Here is a 21,972-nt window from a genome sequence, read left to right as displayed (position 1 = left end):
TAATAACTACATTTTCTTAGGTTTAGTTATGATATTTATATGACATAAAATATAATATATGTATACCATGAATAGTGAAGAAAAAACTTATGAAACCACAGAGAAACGTACACACCAGGTAGGATGGTTTTTCCAACTAAAATCTTTTGTTTTATTTTTACAAGAAACACAACCTTAAGTTTTAGAAGTACTTTAAGCTGACGACTTACAAAATATATTAACAGAAAAAATAATAAAACTATATATATATATAGTTGTGAACTTGTGGAAAGATTATCAGAATAATGAATTTTTTTAACAGGCTTAGTACAATAATTTAAAAAAAATAGGCTTGTCAAAAAACATATTCACACCTCAACTGGTCAAGCACCCTAAAAATATTTTAAAATCAATAAATTTGAACTAGTAACCTAATCTGTTTTTTTTTTTGAAGTTTAAGATCATTGATTGAAACCATGTACAATTTCAATACTGAACTTAATGTGTTTCTTAGTAAAATGTGAGCACTTTACCCAATAATATTTAAATTTTGGCCCAAAAAGACCCCCAAAATAACAAATATTTAAACAACCATAAAATCTTACCGCTAATCAAAATCAAACAAAAATTGTCTATAAAATTCTTTGAAACCGTAGTTTACTACTTTACATAAAGTAGTAATTTTGGAATCCTCACTTCCTCTGAGTGCTTGACAGTTATAGAAAATGGCTCTTAAAGCTAGAGGGTTGTTTATATATATACATTGCATTAATTTTATCATGGTGATCCAAAGGCATTGAATTTCATTCAATTAGTCCAGAAAATTTATTTGTGGTAATAATAAATGTGCAAAACCAGGATTCATGTAAGCAAATTTATACAACCTTTTTTTCTTTGCAGATTCTAAAACCATTGTGTTCTATCTCTATTTTATTTACAAGCTATGCTCTCTGTATCTTAACATTTTGTGAGGTGCAAGAAAATGTTGTGTTCCAAAATCTTGACAGTCTTTATATAATAATTCAGTATTTTTTTGGATTTTACTTTGTTCTTATGCAGATGGCCATGTTTTTTTCCTTTTATAGTGACAAAAGAGTGGTTTGCTTTAAAAAAAATTATCAATCTTTTGCAGGTATTGCTGGCCGATGTGAATTCGTTTTTATCTAAACATGCTGATGACAAGGATCGTCTTGCATCATTGGAAGAGCGAACAGACAGTGCTACTATCCTACTCCAGTTGTTACCATGTGCAAGATATGCTGTGCTGGAGAAACTAGGGGAGGTATTTCTAGATGAGGCTCAAAAATATGTTGTTGAGTTGGAAAGGCAAAATTTAGATGGTATGTTATGTTTAGTGTAACGTTAAGGAGGATCACCAAGTCCTGTTGTCTAATAAAGGCAAGTTGTCATGAAGATTCTTATTGTAATCCAACAGTTGTTAGACGTTTCAATTCTTTTCTTGTGTAATATGTTAGGCAGAAATTCTGAATATAAACTATTGGACCCTATTTATGAATTTCTACTTACTTTTCCTTTTCTATTTAACATTCTTGTATTTCTGAAAAAAATACTTACTGGGAAAAAATTCCAATGAATCATCTTTTTCCTTGTTTATCGACTGCCATGCTTATGTGTGCAATAATATCAGTAACTTGACTATTTAAAATGTAGGACACAGTAAATTAAAAACTATTGTATATGTGTGTGGAGAAAAAATGTTGTATATAAACAGAAAGCTAAGTTTGTGTTTATGATTTTAGGCTTGCCTGCTTTTATTGAAAATGTGTCTAGAAAACGAGATATGCAAATACGAAAAATTCAACAGGTTTTGGTTTCATCTATCGAAGCAAATTCAAAAGCATGGGCACCAATGATTTTTCAGGTGCGTTTGGGTCATTTATTTATTTGAAGGATAACTGAATGTTAATTAAAAAATAAATGAATGAATAGTCCATTGAAGAATCTCATAAAGCAGATAACAAATAAGGATGGGAAAAGTGGAACATTTTTAGTCACATTTTCATTTTCCAGCTGCCAAATGTATCTGTATCAGGATTGGATCAGATGCAGAAAATTTATTAAATTTGTTCCAATATTTTTATTAATAAATTGTGCCACTACAATTAGGAACATGTTTAAAAGGATTTCTTGCAGTAGAAAAAAGTATATGGAACCAGCTGAATATGAGGTGTGGTATTTTGTATAAACACAAAGAAGTAAATTTAATAAAGAATAAAGATAAAATAAAAACAATCTCAAAAGAAATATGAAATTTATCAATGTTCATATAACTTTTATATAGGTAGGTGTGATAAAAAACGTTAAAACATTTTTTATCCAATGGTTTTTAATGTTCGATATGTATATATATAGTGGGCTGTGCAAACATTGAGTCAGATATGTGGACAATATGGAACAAAAAGACGTAAGTGATATTTTGTATCATGATTTTTAATACTATCCAATCTGCCAATATGTCTAGAAAAAATTGTTTAATGAATATTTGTGTTTTGGATCATTTGATCTTGTTACTATCTCTTCTGTGAGGATAGTATTAATTTGCAACTCGTAACTGATTAACTAACTAATATGTCATCAATAAGCTTTTGATTGTCAGAATAAGATGTTTGTTGGGATTTTGTTCCACTATACAGAATAAAAATCCTGGGATTTTTTTTTATTATCCTCTTAGTCCCAGGACAATGCTTTTATGTGGGAAAATCGTTCCATCAGCAGACAAGATTGTTCAAAGAAAATATTTTACTATATAATAATAAACACAAAGTGATTTTTAATTAATTTGATTATTGATGAGGGCAGAATCCTGGCAAACGTGCCATCCCTGCAATTGTCCATCCTGCCTCGTATGTGAACAACCTCTTATTGGAGCAAAATAATTTCAATCTTCATATCATAACTTTTTTATCACAACACGGTAAACTTTAAAGAGGAATAACGGATTATGAATTTATGAGCGAAAAGTAAAAATAGGCGAATGGAAAGAGTTTTAAGTAGGGTGCAGTAGTGTGCGCAAACAGTGCTATTTTTTTCTTTAAGGAAATACTAAAATACGTCCAGTTCAATGGTGGGATGCATTAAAGTGATAAAATTTTTAGCTTTCCATCTGTATAACAAAAAAACCAGAGAAACAGACAAAGTAAATCAAAAAAATCTATCACATACTTTTTGTAAGAATGTCAAAATTTTAACCTAGCTGGTCTACTCTGTTTTCTCTGCTGTTTATTTAACAATAATGACCAACCAAGTTTTTGAATTTTCTTATAAAAAATTGTGTGTATCATAAAGCATCATATTTATTTTTGAAATCGTTTGATCAAATAATAATTATTTACAAGTACTGCTGCCCCCCCCCCCCCCCCTTTAGCTGCTTTATATTTGTGCAAACTTAGTGGCTACCTCCAGTCTGTTTTAACGTCTTATGTTTTTATTGTGTCCTAAAAATTCATTTAGTAACTAGCCAAAGTCAATAAATAGGCTTCAAAACCTAGCATGTTTTGTAGTCATGGGCCAAGCAGCATAGACTATTTTAGTTTTCCCAAGTGTTAATTGAACAACAAAATTGGGTGTTTCACCATTGTGAATGTATTGTGGTTGCACCTTTTTAAGGCGATACAGTTTGTGCTGCTTCTGCATCTTGTTTTTTATTAAACAGCACACATAAATTAAATAATTGATAACCATTTGTTAAAAAATGTTTTTTAGATATTAAGTTTTCTTTATTTTTTTTTTTGTATTTTTAGATTTTAGTTCGTTATCATTGGAGGAAAGGTTTCAGATGTGGCTTAATTGTTCAGGTAATTTTATAAATGCATTAAATCATAACAATGAAATTAAAACCTATTTTCAACTTGCTGTCCTCGTGTCATGTTGTTTACTTCTTCTAGCTAAAAATTATGTACTACAGTGTTCTATACCTATATAAAAGTGATTGAATGGGACTATTTTATTTTTGTTTATGGCCTATTGATATTTTGTTTTCTTATCTTAAGCAACAAACGTGCTGTTGGAAATTAATATAACTTGCTTGAATAAAATGTAAGTGTTATTTTTTATAAAGTAAGGAAAGCTTATGGCTGAATTTTTGGTCTAATGTCGACGAAAAGCACTGAATTATAGTGTAAGGTGTTACACAGTTTTTAAAATTCTGGAAGTCCTGGCCTTTACCACTGTCCTTGTCCTAGAATTGTCCTAATCTGCTGTGACTTGTAATACTGTCTGTATTTGTATCCTAAGCATTTAAATTATAAACTAATAAGCCAGGTTCTGCCTTCTTTTTTTGTTGCCTAAGTCTCATTTAACTTCAATTATGCCTTTCCCTGGAATAAAAGCATCCATCCTAAAACCAAAAATGTTATTTAATAGGCATCTACAATTAGTTTTTGCTAATGTTTGCATTTTTTAAATGCTGACTTACAAGGAGCTATTATTTGGCATATATTTATGAGAAGATTTAACTTGCCAACTTATTAAAGCAACAATTTGAAGAAATCAGACATGTGAAAGGCTGTACGTTATTTTAAATCAGTGTTATTTTAATTCTACTTTTAATTAAAGCTTCAAATAATAAAGAGCTTTTGTCATAAACGCCTGTTAATTTGTTAACTTTGAAAAATCACTGAAAAGTATGCAAAAATACCTTGACAATGTTGTCCTAATAAATATGTTGTCTGCATGAGTTATATACTTTTTAATTTTCAGTTGTGACACTCAATGAGCAATGCCTTTAAAATGCTCTAGAGTTTGTTATATTACCTGTAACAATTTGACAAATGACATGTTATGAATCACTAATGACCTACAATTATTTATTCATTTCAGCGTGCAACGAAATCAGGAAAATTGCTTGAAGTGTTTACTCAATGCAACCCTTTCTTGCACACCTTATTTTGATTGGGCCCTTGCACATATCTGGTAGGAATTTTATTTAATATTGTTTTAATCGTGCCAATTTTTTTTCTATAAGAATGCTATACATAATTAGGATTGACTAACAATGTACATACACTTGTAATTTTAGCGAAATGCATATAGAATAAGTGGAAAAAATGATAAGGGTAGCTGGTAATAATGTTAATAACAGTCTAAATGTACAGAACCTATTTTGTACCTTGGTATGGTATGGTGTATATGCATGAATACCGCCCGGTTGTTTTAAATTTGGGTCATTGGTCTCAGTTTAGAATTCTTGTTAATTCTGATGAACAAGGAGTTTTGGAGACCTGTTATAACTTGGTGGTCACTGCTCCTGGAAACTTTTAGTGAGTGGAAAACTTAAAAAAGTGCAAAAATAGGAAAAAATTCATAAGATATTTTCTACTGTACACCATTTTGTAATGTCTGGAGGATGTCTTTTTATTAAGGACATGCACAATCAAAAGATAAATTTATCTAAAAAATCTTATGACATTAATATGATGTCATAAGCAAAGTCATGAAGTAAGGTCATGTGTTTGCAAAATATTACATCAGAAACAAAAAATACATGTGCTTTAGATACATATAATGCCAAAAACACGGGAGTGGTTAAGAAATTCCTGTAATAACATGTCACTTTAAACTATTATTTTTATGCTGTCTTATTTAAATATTTTATTATACTTCTTTAATGGTGTTTTTCCACAGTGCATATGGCTAGTTTATATCTAATTTAGTATTCATTTCTGTTTTAGTTCCACATTTGTGGATTTTATACCTTACACCTTTTTATGTCATGCATTGGAAGCATTCAGCAAACAGTCACGAAAAGCTGAAATTATAATTGAAACAATGCTGTCAATATTTCAGTTGATACACAAACAGAAAAGCAGTGTTATTGAAGATGTTATCTTTAAACTATACGAAGTAAGAACAGCCAATAATTTGGAAAATTTTTCATTGTGCTTTTATATTTTAGGTTTATTTCAAATGTTATTTTTTTTCTTTTTATCAACATTTTGAAATTTTGTCAATTGATCTATATATTGTTGTTATTTCAAAGGATATTCAGACCGAGCTTAAAAAAACCTTAAGAGAATTAATTTTTTTTTTAAGTAAAATTTAGCTTTCGTCAGAACTAATTTTCGTTGGTAAGTTCTGATACCTTGCAAATTTTGTGAAAAAAAATTGTTGACATTTTGTTTCTTAATTTATTCTGCTTTTTAAGGGAGACATAAAGAAAGTTCACATATCAATTATATGTAGTCCTAGGTAATTCAGAAGAAACAAATTAGCACAAAACGTTTTCCATAAAAGGAAAAAAATCAAATTTTTGAAGAAATTATTTTTCATGGCATGGATTGCATGAATTAATTTTCACAAAATTGACAAAAACTCCCTTAAGGTAAATGATGCATGTGTTTTAATATCCACTAATATGTGTTTGTTTTTATTACTTTGTAATAGGAAAGCATGGTTAGCAGTCTTGATATGAAAAAGAAAGAAAGCCACACAATGTTGTGTACCATTCCATTCCTACTTCATATTTGTATTCAGTCTGTTGACCTTTTCATTCCCATTATGGACAGATTCCTGCAATCAGGTGATTAAAATATTGTTAGGCTCTGTACCATTGTTTAAATAATTATCTTGAACTAGTTGTTAGCCTGTGGAAAAATCCACCGGAGATTGCCAAAACTACTCACATCTCCTATCTTCGGCTAACAGACAAAAAATTGGGAACAATATAATATAGATACAATTTTAAATCCAATATCAGAAAAATGAATTTGTGTGTTATTCCTTTCAGTTTGTGTTAAGCATTACTATAGTAATTTATTACTGGACTGTTAGTATGAAGAAATCTGATGATTTGATTGGTTTACAGCTTATTTTAAAAGGCTTTGTATGAAGCCATACTAACATGTTTGGAAAGCCATTATTAAAAGAATACTATAATAACATAAGCAAATAAAAACAGATTTCTATTGCACCAAAGAAACGTGTGTTTTCTTTATCCTTGGTGACTAGGGAATAACAAATTGAAGAAGTAGCTTCAATTTTTTTTCTTTAAGAAAGCTTATAATGATTCGTTTTGTTCAGTATTCCTTTGGAATTACTTTGATTGTTTTATTGTGGATTTCTTATTTTACTGATTATTTTGTTTAGTATCCCACAAGAATTTATTGATCATCTATGAACAGAGTAATAAGCGTGAGGATGTTTTACAACGAGGGTAAATCAATTAAAATCGTTCATGTATCTTGGTAAAAATGATGATAGTCACTACACAAAATTTTTTTAATGTTGTTATATGGAAAACAACGAAACATTTTTTGCTTAGTTTTCAAAGGTGTTTTTGTTAGCTGTTTTTTGTTCAGATTTTTCAAATGAGAGTTTTGTTATTATCGTATATTTGAAAGTAACTCATTTGACTGTAAAGAAAACAAGATATTACTGAAAATTGTGTAATGAATTTTTAGGAAATTAGCAGTCAATCAAATAGTTTCAGGTTGTCTAATGACTCCATAAGTTCGTGACAAATATTGTTAACAAAATTTTATTCTACAAATTGTGACTTGAAAAATAAGCCAATTTAAAGCAATACTCTCTTTTGGGGATTTGATACAACCTTAATTTCTTTATTGTGGTTATCATAGTCAAGCAGCTGGACTATTCTCAGTCATAGTACAGAAAATGCTACAAAGACTTTCATAGCTTCCTTGATATGGTTTTGTTTATCTTTATCAATACCTTATTTGAAGCTTCTCAGATCTTGTTTTATGGCATAATTTTATTTACAGTAGACTCCCAGTTATTTTAACAAGTCTAAAATTGGCTTCAGTAACTAAGATCTAGAGAAAATTGAGCTATTTCAAAAAATAAAAGCATGAATAAGTAAGAGATAATTGCTTAAAACAAGCATGAAAAACATTCAGTGGTAAAGTTCCACTTTTTTATTGAACAAGGTGCTCATAGTCCAACTTGCCCCACTGCAATAAAAAATCCCAAATGCAATGCAAATTTAGAAATTGTGCATTAAAGTGGAAAAGCCATGTCAATCTTTGCTCAAATTATTCAAGGCTGAATAGTCAAAATATTAAATGAACTGTTTAACAAAAAATGTGACAATGGACAATTGCTTTAAATTATCTACTTTTATTAAATACATGTGTTTTGATCAAGGAGCAATTTTCTGCTAACATCTCTTATAATAATACGGAAACCCAGTGGTGACAACAGTTATCTTTCTTCGTGCGGGGAACTAAGGACCAACCTGGGACCAAATTGGGTAAATTTTCTAAACCTTGGTCTCCGAATCCATTTCGGAATGGACGACTTGATGTTGTCATCAAGAACCTTTAAACCCCAGTATATTTCTTAATCAGCGTTCAAACTCTACACAATAGAGGCAATGGGTAAATGACTTTCTAAAAGAAATTTTTTGTGCATCAACAGGTTATTCATGACTTCAGCAAAATTTTTAAACTCTTATATCTCCTTAACCTCTGATCATAACCTCATGATACTATACATTATTTTGATCAGAGTTTTAAGATCTGCCTACTACAGGTAACATTTAGACCATAATTGTAAAAAAAAATCTTGTGCATTGACGGGTTATTACTGATTTCATCAAGATGTTAACGACACATCTTTTTGAGTTGATTTTTCCTAGCTTCTTTTACAACTAGAAATATATTTAAAGATGCATCTCATGATCTGTAACTTTTTTATGAGCAATACAATTTATTTTTGTATAGAATTACTTGGAGTTAAATTTATTTTGTGACATTTAACTTGTGTTTCACTTCTTTGCTGTTAATGTGTGACTGCTTGCATGAAAATTATACATTTTTCATTGGGTTTTTTAAGACCAAAACTGTGAAAAAATGTTTTATATAATTTTGTCTACAAGCACAAAGGTTTATAATACCACTTGTTTTACTGTTTTGCAGTATATTTTACCCTTTACAGTTACCAATGTTAGTCTCCTAGTCAAAATAATTTCAAACAAAATATATCTGGTTATTGTATTCTCTTTTTTACATCTGTTTAACTACTCAGAGCATCTCTTTGAGAATATTTCACAATATATTTATTTTCTAAATAAGACCCGTTTTTCGGTTGATCAACAAGATATGATATACTTCAAAAAATATGAGAATGAATCAAAGTATTTCTTTTAAAAAGGATCAAATTTAAAATACCGTGTGATAATCTTTCATCGAATAATATATAATCTAATGTTTCCAGATGAAAATGTTTGCTTGTGTGCTAGTGCATCTTTTGTGTTTTTACTCTGACACAACTGCCTACTGCTTTGCTTCTGTGTAGGATGTTGCGGAGAATTGTTGATTGCTTAAAAATGCTAGATGCATCAAGCTTTAAGTTGATTCAATTTTTGATCAAGTATGCTTGCAAAGAAGATACTATTTTAGTAAAAGGTGGAGTATAGTCTTTACGTCAACATCATACTGATGCGTTATTTGGTGTGGTGAAAATTAGAAATTTTTGTGTTTGTCTAGAAAATCCTAACTTGGCTGAAGCAGTTCAGAACTTTTGTACTGTTGTGTTGGTAAGTGCATTTGTGTTAATTCTTAGTCTTCTTCTTTTTTACCTGTAGAAAATATAGATATATTACTAACTATATTACAAAATTTTTAAATAAAAAATAGTTCCTTAATTTTTAAAGCATGTAAAAAAAATCCCCAAGTTAATAAAGTGTGATTCTGGCAAATGCTAAAAAAACATAAAACTTTATAGCATCCTAAAACCCTACAACATTGAGACAAAATACTATAGAATTGGAGTATAAAGGCCCCAGTGCAGGGTTTTCTCACTATGTAGAATGCATCATGTTCTAACTAATCTTTTAGGAGTTGTTATGTTTGCAATTAAAAACTGATGTTCATACATATGTTCATCGCGTTCAGTATCCTTTGAAAAACAAATCTGTGGATGAAGCTACGAAAAACCAATTTTTGTCATCCCTCTCTTCATACACAAAACAACTGACACTTCAAATGCTTAACACAACAGGACAAAAGTAAGTTCTAAATTTGTTCTGTTGTTTTCAGAATATTAAAATTTTGCTCTTCATAACTTTATATAACTTCATAACTTTTTATATCTGTGTTGGTTTAGCTATTTTCTTTTTATTTTAAAAATTGGTGAATACCATAAAGCACCCCAGGGGTGCATCCAGACTTTTTTAAGACTTAGTCAAAATATTGCTGTGCAGCAGCAATATTTGGACTAAGTCTTGAATTTAGCAGCTGGGGGTCCTGGGGGGTGCTGTAAGCCCCCAGGTGGGGTCTGGGGCCAAGCCTCAGAAACTTTCGCTAATTTAAGCTTTGCGGGTGCAAAAATTGCCGAAAATTGTGTTCCGATTTATCTAGTTATTAATAAAATTGACGAAAAAAAACGCTAAGCTATAAGAAAATCTCCTAAGAACATTTTTTATAAGAATCAACTCTCCGTCTTACACTTCTTATTTTAGATAGATAAAAGCACTAAAATTAACAGGAATTAACTACAATTAAGTGAGACAATTGTGAATATATTTCAATATTTATAAACTCTTGCTGTTTCTGCCAATATCAGGCTTCATCAGCTTGTGTAGGTGAATCAAATGATCACACCAGCCATGGACAGCAAAATAAAACACAATCATAACAAAAACAATAAGAATATGGAAAGATCTGGATAATGAAGATAAAATGTACATACATGTGATATGATACATACACACCTCAACCCATGTATTTGTTCAGATATATTTGTTTATTCATAGGGCTAAACTCAAGTTTCGTTTGAACTTTAAAAGAAGAATTAAGAAGGGCAATTTTCTGCTTTTTGCATGCTGAAATAGGAAAATGTGACTTTCGGTTAAGAAAGTTGCAACCTGGAACAAGGGGAACGTAATGATTTGGCTTGAAGTCTACACCAGACTTAACAATACCTTCATAACAAAATAAAATTTTTAACTGATCTTCATCAGGTAAAATAGATGGGCCTGGCAATATACACTGTGTAATGAGAGTTCGAAACCGTAACAAGCCGAACTGTGGGTAAAACGTATTAATTTTTTTCTTTATTACTGTTAACAAGGCAAGTATTGATAGAAAAGGAGACCATGTCTTGGGGGTGCAGTTGTTGATTGCTTCTGCTTTAACTGCCTACTCAGGAGAAAGAGTCATATCACAAACAATATAGGAAAGGGAAAATCTGAATAAACTTTTTTCAGATATAAAAATATTTGCCTTTTGGTTTTTAAAAGCAAATTGAAAACAAGGATGATTGGAATAAAAGGAAGGATGCAAGAAAGGTTCTATGGATGTCAAGATTCTCAAAACATCAACAAGAGAATTATCACCTACCAATACCAACGATGCTGAGCTGTATAGACAGTCTCCTGATGGATTGGATCTAAAAATAATATATTTTACCATGACCTTTTACTCAACAAACTTTGTTTCCTAATAGCCATTCGAAGAGTTGTTTATTTTCATCACCAACCTTACTTACCCAGATGTCAAGTTCTTGGTTCTAATAGCAACACAAATATTCATTGAGAAAGAACACCTAAAAATGCTGAAAATTCTGTTCAAAGCTCATATTACAAAAACAATTAGGGGCCGTCAACAACAAGTTTTCGTCTCCGTTAACGGCAAATGGCCGCTAGACTCGGACCCCCCCCCCCCTCCATCCAGCCCTTAACGGCAAGCCCATTTCCCCTACGTTAGTTTTTGTCTCCGTTAACGGCAAATTTGCCGTTAAATAGAATTTTGCCCCCCTTCGCGCTTTACGGAACAATCTTTGTGGAGACTTATTCGAACACGGGATACATTTTTTTAACAACGAATTCTAGATTATGGCCGATTTTTACTGTGGAAATATTTTCTAATTTGTTGATTTTTTTTCATTTTCCATAAAATAAACAAAAAAGGTGAGAATGTGAAATTCATCTCCATTTTTATATTTTTAACGGACGAATCATCACCCCCTCCCCCCCCTAACGGCCAATTTGCCTTTAACAGTACATAAGAAGTGCAGTAGTATTAGTGTAAGGTTAAGAGCTAACATTCAGTTTGTATGCAAGCGTTGCAAAGGTGAGATTATAGAGAATGAAGTATTTCCAGCTTTAATGATGTACAACAGTGGCTTGTTAGAGATAGTTGAGAACTTCTGTTACTTAGGTGATATGTTGAGCAGTGAAGGGGGTGTTGGAAGAAGTGTTACTTGCAGGATAGGTTCTGCTTGGAAAAAGTTCAGAGAGTTACTTCCTTTGTTGACTAGCAGAGTCCTGTCAATTGAGGTAAAAGGTAGGTTGTATGAGGCCTGTGTAAGAAGTTGTATGCTGTACGGTAGTGAGACATGGGGAGTGAAGCAGGAAGATTTTGACCGTTTAGAAAGGAATGATATGAGAATGGTTAGGTGGATGTGTAACGCCAGTCTGAGAGACAGAAAGAGTTCAGATGAGCTAAGAAGCAGGCTAAGTCTCCGTAGAATTAAAGATGTTATCCAGATAAGAAGATTGAATTGGCTGGGGCACTTGGAAAGAATGGAGAAGGATAATTGGGTAAGAAAGTGTAGAGACTTGATAGTTCCTGGGGCAAAGCCCAGAGGCAGACCGAGAAAGGCTTGGCAGGAGGTTATAAGGACAGACTTGTTACAGAGGAAGTTGAGTTTAGATCTAACACAGTCTAGATCAGATTGAAAGAGGGTCATTAATATACCCCGTCCAACCCATGCTAGCATGGAAAACGGACGTTAAGCCAAGAATGATGATGATGATGAGAGATGAAAACTGTTTGTCGATGGCCCCTTAGCCAGCTACATAGCTAGCTATAGCTAATTAAATCTTTTTGTATCTGTTTTTAATAGTCTGTTGTAAAAAGCTCACCCTCAACTAGCTTTTCGTAGTGAATATACTGAAAACCTTTAAATAAATGCAAGGTGTGTTGGAGAGTAAAAAACATACTTCTCACCTTAAAGCAATAATTCCTTTATCTTCCCACCTCGCCTCAAATGGAATGTATATATCTGCACCTGAATTCCGATAAAGACTTTTACCAACCAAGGGATAAATATCCCCAGAAAACAAAAATGTCAGAGAATAAACACTTTCTAAAAGTTCTTTTTGGATTTTACGAACAGATTCAACATTATCACACTTTAAATCAGTAAGCACCCGCGCCAACATATCTGCAGTAGCCATGATAGTACGGAAAGAACAAGCCAAAAGGCGTGAGTCTTTGACTAATCCTGACGGATGGGAGTTAAAACTATAGCCTAACGTCACAACTTTGGCATCAACATCGGCATAGGCGAAATGGAGAGGGCGCTGTGAACTATGGCTTTTCGCCGTAAATAAATTACAATCTGATTTTTTAACGCGCTCCGTCTGCAACACCTGGATCGTTGACGTCATTCGCTTGGCTAACATATTTTGTCAAATTTACACTTAGGCACGCGACTTATCTGACTAACCCTGGATCCGCGCCTGCACCCCTTCAATTACCCACCCAACTCAAATAAGTGCCCGCCCTGTTGGAAGATTAATTTTATAATTTTTTTCCCTTAAATAAGTGCCCTTGTTAGTCACAATGGCATGTAAGTTTTATTTCAATATTTTGATTTACCATGACAGATGTTTGTCTTCAGCGGGTAAGTAAGAAATTTGTCCTAGTTGCTTAAATTACCCTAAATTTTTAATAATTACCTTTTGTCTTACTGTTTTGCAATAAATTTATTATACGCTCTGTTCAAATAAACTCCCCCATTATAGGTTAAAAGCAGGAAAGAGTTATTTTGTTATTTTTGGTCAATGTGATACTTTATGATTAGTTCATTCACTGAAGACAAACGGTAAGCAAGGTAAAGAAAACCTAGGCCCTCCATAATTTTTTGTATTTACCAGTAAATAGTGACAAGACCCGATTTGTTGAAAAGGGCAATATACGTGCAGATTTTCAGGACTAGATCAATGATGTTTTTAACACAAATTCACATTACTTGTCTTCACACTCACCTAGGCTATCCTGATTCTACTGATTGTCAAAACTTTACCGGTCTCCTTGTTTATTTTAATAATAGTAGATATTTGTTCCTACTTTTAAAAAACAATCAAGGGATAATGTAGGGCATCCTTCTGAAGTATTGACTTTAATCACTTTAAGCATTTTATTGAATTGAAAAATAAAGCAAATAAAATGGCTGAACACATAATGTGAAATTATGTCTGTTTTTCTTTTTTTAATCATTATTTGGTTTTTCAGGTGCACATTCTTAAAAACTTTTATTTCCCTGATGGCCATCCAAGAAGGTGTAGCAAAGATGGTTGAAGTCTTAATAACAATCTTTCTGAACACGGATATAAAATCAGTAAGTATTATATTTCTAGTTTTAAGCATTGGATTATTTCAGCACTTTTGATTGATGTTATTTATTATTATGATTATTAACCTTGAAATAATTTTTCGTGAAAATTGCTGCTTAAAATGGACATTCCCTCACAAGTATAATATCACAAAATTTGTTTGTTTGTAGGTTTTATTGTGTTTTACATAAACTCCTTGTAGTGAGGTAACGCACAATTATTGGTGACCCCTACTGAAATTTCCAAAATAACCTAAATTTAGACCCAAATTATTAATTATTCTTAAAAAATCTCCTGAAAAGTTGTTTATAGTGACATTCATTTGTTTTCAACTCTTTGTTATAACGTTTTAATGTGACAAAAATCGAGCATTATTTTTGTTATAACGTTTTAATGTGACAAAAAATTGAGCATTATTTTTGTTATAACGTTTTAATGTGACAAAAATTGAGCATTATTTTTGTTATAACGTTTTAATGTGACAAAAATTAAGCATTATTTTTGTTATAACGTTTTAATGTGACAAAAATCGAGCATTATTTTTGTTATAACGTTTTAATGTGACAAAAATCGAGCATTATTTTTGTTATAACGTTTTTTGTGACAAAAATCGAGCATTATTTTTGTTATAACGTTTTAATGTGACAAAAATTAAGCATTATGTTTGTTATAACGTTTTTTGTGAGAAAAATTAAGCATTATTTTTGTTATAACGTTTTTTGTGAGAAAAATTAAGCATTATTTTTGTTATAACGTTTTAATGTGACAAAAATCGAGCATTATTTTCGTTATAACGTTTTTTGTGACAAAAATTAAGCATTATTTTTGTTATAACGTTTTAATGTGACAAAAATTGAGCATTATTTTTGTTATAACGTTTTAATGTGACAAAAATCGAGCATTATTTTTGTTATAACGTTTTTTGTGAGAAAAGTTAAGCATTATTTTTGTTATAACGTTTTAATGTGACAAAAATCGAGCATTATTTTCGTTATAACGTTTTAATGTGACAAAAATTGAGCATTATTTTTGTTATAACGTTTTAATGTGACAAAAATCGAGCATTATTTTTGTTATAACGTTTTATTATGTTTAGTTTTTAACAGAAAGTGTGAATTATATTACCATAATCACTGCAATATGAAATGAACAGTCTCACTTTTGTTATTAGTTACTTTATTTCCTACTAAAATTTTGGCAAAGTCTCCTACAATACAGAATAGTTAATTTATATTTTTTAGTGTTTTCTCTTGAAGTTTGACCCCGAAACCTCTCCTAAAGTGTTCTATAATTAAAAAGTTTAAATTTGTGGCCACCCTACAACTTTAGAAATTTTTTTTTTTATTCTTATAGAATTATTGTTTGCAATATTTCATGGAAATATTTGAATCAAGTAAACCTGACATAAGGAAAGATGTATTTCAAAAAATCTTTCAAACAATGGAAGTCTCTGATGATGAATATTCTCACCGTCAGGTACACGTGTTTCTATCTAAACCCGTGAATGCAAAAACGAACATTTTATTCCATTGGATGCAAATTTTTTTTGAACACTGGCTGTGCAGTAATTCTCGACTATCTAACGTTTGACGTTTGAAATTACAACTTGAAGAATTGGTAAAGCATAACTTATTTTTTGCACACTGAAATTAGTTTTAACTGTGTGCAAAGTGTTTGTAGAAGCAACAAGAAGTTGAATCTAAAACCTAGCATCCCAGAGCTTTTAAGTTTGTGAGTTAAGAGATAATTTGATAAAGTCTTCCTTCTTGATGTGTTATTAACATATAGCTTACTGTCTTGATGGGTTTTTGTAAATGTCTTACATGCGTGACAATGATGTGTACTTTTTGCTTTGTCTAGGTAAATGCGCTGTTCGCAAATCTTTTAACATTAATGGAATCTGAAAAATCTGACTCAACAGAAAGGTTTCATTTTTTTTTTTAGTTTTAGTTTGTTTTTTTTTTGTTTTTTGTTTGCTGCCACACCAAGTTTGAAACTTTGTAAAAACCTTGTAAACCTTTACAATAAAAAGAAATCAATGAACTGTTTTTTTCTTTTTGTAAATTTTTCGTTTGTTTTTGGCAAATTTTACAACAACACATATTGTATCCCATAATGGTAATAAATCCACTTTTTCCACGTCTTTTGCATTAGAAGAAGTTGTTTAACATTTTTTATCATTAATAAGACTAAAAAAAAATGTTTTGTGTTTTGTAGGCGGCTTTCTGCAACATATGATATCAAACTTTATGTCAGCCAAATTGCACACGTATTAGCATCGACAAGTAACAGAACTGTTGCCATAACTGCCATGAAACTGTTGCAAGTGCTGTGCTCTTCAGAGTTGCGCATCTCAGAGTATGCAGTAATTGCTAAGTCATCAGTTCAGTATTATTTTACTCGTCTGAACGAAATGAGTGTTCTATCGGATAGAACAGGTTAGAATTGCTGCGGTTGTTTTTTTTATTGGTTTCTTATTTCTTAAACTTGAGAATAACAATGTTTGAATATCATATAGATATCATATTATATATCGTATAGAATGTGTTTACTGATAGCTACTTTAAAAGCTATTGGTGAAAATCTGTTCTTGCGAAAAAAGAAACGTTTTACCGTTAGAAAAGGTTTATTCCCCATATTTTTGTAAAACTTTTCTCTGGAAAAATTTCTGCTAGATAATGCCTTTTTTGTTATGGTCTTTTTATATGGAAAACGAGAAACCCATCAACCAAGTTTCATGTTAATGTGGGATAAATTCGACTTATTCAGGTTTATATGCGTATCTGTCACTTTGTGCTCCGGGTTACAATGAAAAAAAATATAGCTAGAAAATAAAAGAGTAGGTCCAGAACATTCACATGAGAAAATGTACATCCCGTCTAACCAAGATCCCAGTCTACTTGCCCGGGATTTTGGTTAGCCAAGTTTCCCTTTGTAAACCGAGCGGGGATAACATGTACCATCTAATTACGCTAACTAATCAGGGTGTTTTTCACTTTTCACCAAGATCTCGATCAGACGAAAATATCTCAGGAGACCGTTTCATTTAAACACTCTTTAATTTTTCTTTTCTTTCTTTTCTTTTTTCTTAGATTTTGACGATTTATCAAACGACTTGAAGCTTTGTGATAAGTTATTAGTCAAAGTTGTTAGTGAATATAAAGTGATTCAACAATTTGTGATTAGATTACTGTTGGAATATATGCTAAAAAAGGTAAGCATGATGGCGCTTCTAACAACAATAATTTGTTGTGTTTTTGTCGATAAATAAATACTTAGTGAAGGTCAACGATTATTGGTGACCATTTTAAGTACTTGGTTTAAATTTACTGCATTATAATATTTACTAAATATTTTTTCTTACTTAAGGTACCTGATCAGTCGTAGCTCGTTTTCACCGTATAGGATACGCGAAGTTTAGTTTCACTCCTTAAACTTTCATCACCTTGTTGTTATTTCAATCCCAAAGTTTCGAATCTCCATTTTTTTTAGAAAAAACATATTTTTTTTTTAAATATGAGGCACTATTCCTCTTTCCATTGAGTATTAAGAAGTTGATAAAAAAGAGCCGTGAACAGCTTGGTAGTGCAAAGACATCTGAACCAAAACGAAATATTGCACTGAATCGTGAGTGCTTCGGTAAAAGTCTCATCTATGTGCAGGCATGGCTGAATTAAATGTGGATCTTTTATCACCATGTTGTTTTAGGCCAGAATAGGTCTTCTTTTTCAACGAGAGTTTTGGTAAAAAACATCCATGTCGGCAAAATAAGCTAGAAAATGTTATAATCCGTTCTGCAAGAATAGAAGGATAGAAGTGGTAAGTTAAGATATTAACTGACTTTGCATTTTTTTAGGATGAAGAAGAATTCGCTACAGGTAAGTTGCTTTGAAATCCAGTTTGATTTTTCAAGAAAGACAATACTTTAAATTTTATCCATCAAATATCACTAAAACTTGGAAAAAAGAATCATGTTGCTTATGTTGCCGAAATTTCCTTCATTGACTCATTGTACGAGAATTATTTAAACACCAATACATTGTCCTTCCATGCACATAATTCGCAGAAGATTTCATAACTTTTGTTGTTGTTGTTGTTGTTGTAGATCCTGAAGAGGCTTTTATTAAAGTTGAATTGGTCAAATCGAATTACTCGTGTATTCAAGGGAATCGATTTAACAATAATTTGACTTCAATTAGTTTTAAAGATGGATTGCGACTAAATAAAAGAAAGTTGGAAGAAATTCATCCTCAAAATGCGGTTTGTTTGTTTGTTTGTTTATATTTTCATAATTTTCTGCACATTCAGATATTTCCCTGTCTTGTTAGTAAAAACGATCCAATTTATTTTTTCTGTCTTTAGCGATCAAAATAGGATTATTCATAACATATTGCGCTCTTTTCTTTTTATAAGAAAAATACATTTTTTATTCAAGCCTTAACAAAGTTACATTTTGAACCTGGGATAATTCTTAAAGTGTTTCGTAATTTTATTTTTCTGTCTATATCTCTAAAATACCCCTTGTGCAAACAGAAAACCTTTCATAAACAGATTCGATTGTCATTACATCAAATTTTATAAAACATGCTCTACTGTATCAAAACATTTAGCAGATTGAATGGATAAAGATTTGAGGTTTGCGATAAACTTAAAGAGAGTGTACTTAATCAAATATAATCCTTTTGTTGTTGGATTAAACGATATCCGTAAATGAAAAATCATTTCTCCTCACAAATAAAAATATTTTTTTTCAGAAATTGATTCATACCTTTTTCATCAGTACATTATCAAACCTGCTTTCGGTATCCGGTGGTTTTGGAACGTCCAATGTAATTGACACTAAGCATACAAATTTCTTGACTACCTGGGGTCACCACACATTCACGCGAAGTTTTCCTAGTGCGTACGCGTATACCGCAACAGTTATCGTAGAGCTTGTGTGTCCTGAAATTACACCTGTAATGACATGGCCAGACGAAGACTTTCTAAAGTACACCATTGAGAGGTGTGTTTTCTTTCCTGTGTTTGACCAGTAAACGTAATTTATTTGTCTTTTTATGCGATTTTTTGTAATACTTCTATTACTATTGTAATTTTTCAAAGCTGTTTGTAGCGAATGTTTGTTTGTAGTATTTTTAAAACTTGTTATAGCTATAGCCATTTTCTTTAATATGAAAACCATGATTATGGCATTGTATTGTTGAATATTTGTGTTTAACTGTATTTCGTTGTAGAGATCTAAAAGTTAAACGAAGATTTGACGCGCAACCTATACTCTGGCATATTTTAGAAGTGATTTCATCAGGTAGTCAAACTGTACAAATTTTCATTAAATTTTTATTTTTCTCCTGCTCATATTTGTATCTTCTGCTCATTTTTGTATCTTTTTAAAATTATTTCATTAATCTTACCTACGGAAAATTAAACTTCTTTTGTTTTACAATGCCTTTTTTAATTTATTCAAATAGTCTGGTATTTTCTAAGAATGTGTTTTTGTCTTTTCTGTTCAGCTCGCCCTTCATTATACCATTGCTCAGTAATACTTCAAAGTTTGCTGGGTATGTCACTCAAGTTTTGGCAATCGAACAGAAAAGCGTCGAGTAAGAGTTCACCTATGGAGTTAGCATCAGTGTCCAAAATAATGCACATTTTGAAACAGGTAATTGTTTTGATTTTATAAATGTTTCCACGAGGCGAATAACTAGAAACAACTTAGACTGTTCGTTGTGCGTTTTGATTGGTTGGTTGCAGGTAGAAACACTATCCTTGTGTGTTTTTTATAGAAAAATAGTATCATATTAGTACGGTTCACTCACCAAGTGTGATTAAGGCAGGCTGCAGAACAGCTGATATTTATAGACGTTCTAAGGATAACAAAAAGAACTGATCGTATAAATGAAGTTTTTCACGTAGCATATTATTTCATATGGAGTGGAGCAGTCATGTGTATGATTCCACCAAAAGTAGTCCGCCCCGCACGTGGAATGAAATCTCGCTTTAACGTTTCTCTGACATGAGATTCTGTTATTCAATGAAATTGCACATGTGTGTTCACCTGTTGTACATAAAATTAGTAATATACCATTTCAGTTATTTTAGTTACCAGATAAAATTATGCAAAAAAGCAGAAAATCAGAGTAATTTAGCTGCTGCAATTTGAAATATTGTAAGAGGAGTTATTAGGCTATTAGTGAATAAACATTGGTATGCCCGCTATGGGATAAATAATCCGCTCTTTCGCATATAGGGTGGATGGCTACCAGCAGCGTATGAAAGTATAGCCGACATTTTTCATATGATTAAACCTAAAGAAATCTACGAAATATTGAGTGCCATTTGGAAATATTTAAAAGTAAGTACGAACGCTAAGATTTTCGTCTGAACTGTAATTTTAAGCTATTCTCCAGCGTGTGCTGCATGCTCCAAACAGTTTGCCAAATTTAATGGCAGGTTGAGACTTGCAGGTTTTGCCATTGTTGTCAAATATTACTTGATTCTCTGGCATTTTTAATTTTTTAATTCTTTTTTTAATATTGATATTTGTTTACGTCATAACTTGCTTTTCTTTCTTTCCAGAACACGAATTTTGCAGCCGATAAATTTTTAGATCGTGATCAATTGGGAAGACCTCAGCTGCATGTTAACAACGGTAGGTTTGTTGTTCTTTTTGATATCGCTATTGTTCGTCGGTACCGTTGAATAGGACACATGCTTAAACTCATAACGAACGAACGAACCTTTTAAGCACGGAAATACAATCTGATTGAACGTACGATTTGATGGTTACAATAAGATTCGCACAGGTAGTTCCTCTCCAGTATTTTTAAATCGAATGGCAGAAACCCATTTAAAGACATCAAACGGTAAAACGTGAGGTAGTTGCTTCTAGTGAAGTCGCTGCAAGGTTGCACATTTTTTAGCAAGTTAATTCCATCGTCTTTATACAGCGTGCTAAAATTCCACGGCTAGACTTTACCCAAGTCCGGCGTTTTTCTTCTTTGTTGTTTAAGCATCACGTCGTTTCGTTGTTGTTCACTTCGAAAAACGTGTAGCTACGGAACCTTTTTTTCATACCTACCTTTTTCTTGTTTTTTTTAGAACTTTTGCACCACGTCCGTGCTGTGATTAAAGTCATTTTTCTGCGAAATATCACCGAACTTGGTCATCTGTATCATCGTTTTTTACGTGACATTCCTTCATAAAATAAAACTGTTCTAGTTCTTTGGTTTTTCATTTTCATTTTGTACATATTCATACAGAAAGATTTTTCTAAACAGCTATTTTGTTTTTGTTTTATAAATCTTATCCTGTCTGAATTTGTTCGGAATTTTGTGATTGTCGTGACTCAATAAGATCCGAGTTTTTTTTAACCAAAATTTCTGCAACCCAACACGAAATTTTGAGACAATGAAACTTTTTTAGCCATTTTACAAAATTGCGTATTCTACGTTTTGTTTTACTGTTTCAAATGCGTGGGTTAGGTCGCACTTTGAAACCGTCTGTTTTACAGAATGGTCAACATCTGTACCCACAAAGGGCCCTGACGTAGCTGATTTGAAAAATGGCCATTCTGACATCTGCTTTGCGAGCTGGAATGTAACAAAATAGCCTAAGATCCGAAGTCCGCTGTAATCATAGACAAGTTCAAATTGCGTCTTGTGGCGGCGAACTTC

At 31.7% G+C, this 21,972-nt stretch overlaps 1 protein-coding gene across 1 annotated transcript; it reads left to right on the top strand.

The window, feature by feature from the left end:
- LOC130612691 (integrator complex subunit 5-like) lies at positions 1 to 21,579 on the top strand. The gene is made up of 26 exons (XM_057434044.1): positions 1 to 118; positions 1,112 to 1,319; positions 1,740 to 1,861; positions 2,353 to 2,404; positions 3,741 to 3,794; positions 3,990 to 4,035; positions 4,819 to 4,911; positions 5,670 to 5,841; positions 6,382 to 6,517; positions 7,084 to 7,150; positions 9,253 to 9,362; positions 9,444 to 9,493; positions 9,795 to 9,964; positions 14,199 to 14,304; positions 15,653 to 15,775; positions 16,160 to 16,224; positions 16,517 to 16,737; positions 17,392 to 17,513; positions 18,156 to 18,177; positions 18,405 to 18,559; positions 19,054 to 19,304; positions 19,534 to 19,604; positions 19,810 to 19,958; positions 20,547 to 20,651; positions 20,876 to 20,948; positions 21,398 to 21,579. The coding sequence occupies exons 1-26, from the start codon at positions 59 to 61 to the stop codon at positions 21,499 to 21,501; spliced, it is 2,907 nt and encodes a 968-aa protein (XP_057290027.1). The 5' UTR covers positions 1 to 58; the 3' UTR covers positions 21,502 to 21,579.
- The last annotated feature ends 393 nt before the right edge of the window (positions 21,580 to 21,972 follow it).

The sequence above is a fragment of the Hydractinia symbiolongicarpus genome, chromosome 10 (genome assembly GCF_029227915.1).
Source record: "Hydractinia symbiolongicarpus strain clone_291-10 chromosome 10, HSymV2.1, whole genome shotgun sequence".
NCBI classification, from domain to species: Eukaryota; Metazoa; Cnidaria; class Hydrozoa; order Anthoathecata; family Hydractiniidae; genus Hydractinia; species Hydractinia symbiolongicarpus.
Note: the sequence above shows the minus strand (reverse complement) of the source record. Positions and strands in the feature narration are given on the sequence as shown.

Excerpts from the sequence above, each read along its gene's own strand:
- LOC130612691 (XM_057434044.1), top strand. The coding sequence starts at position 59 with ATGTATACCATGAATAGTGAAGAAAAAACTTATGAAACCACAGAGAAA. Across the intron at positions 1,320-1,739 it reads GGAAAGGCAAAATTTAGATG|GCTTGCCTGCTTTTATTGAA; the intron begins GTATGTTATGTT and ends TTATGATTTTAG. Across the intron at positions 20,949-21,397 it reads TCAGCTGCATGTTAACAACG|AACTTTTGCACCACGTCCGT; the intron begins GTAGGTTTGTTG and ends TGTTTTTTTTAG.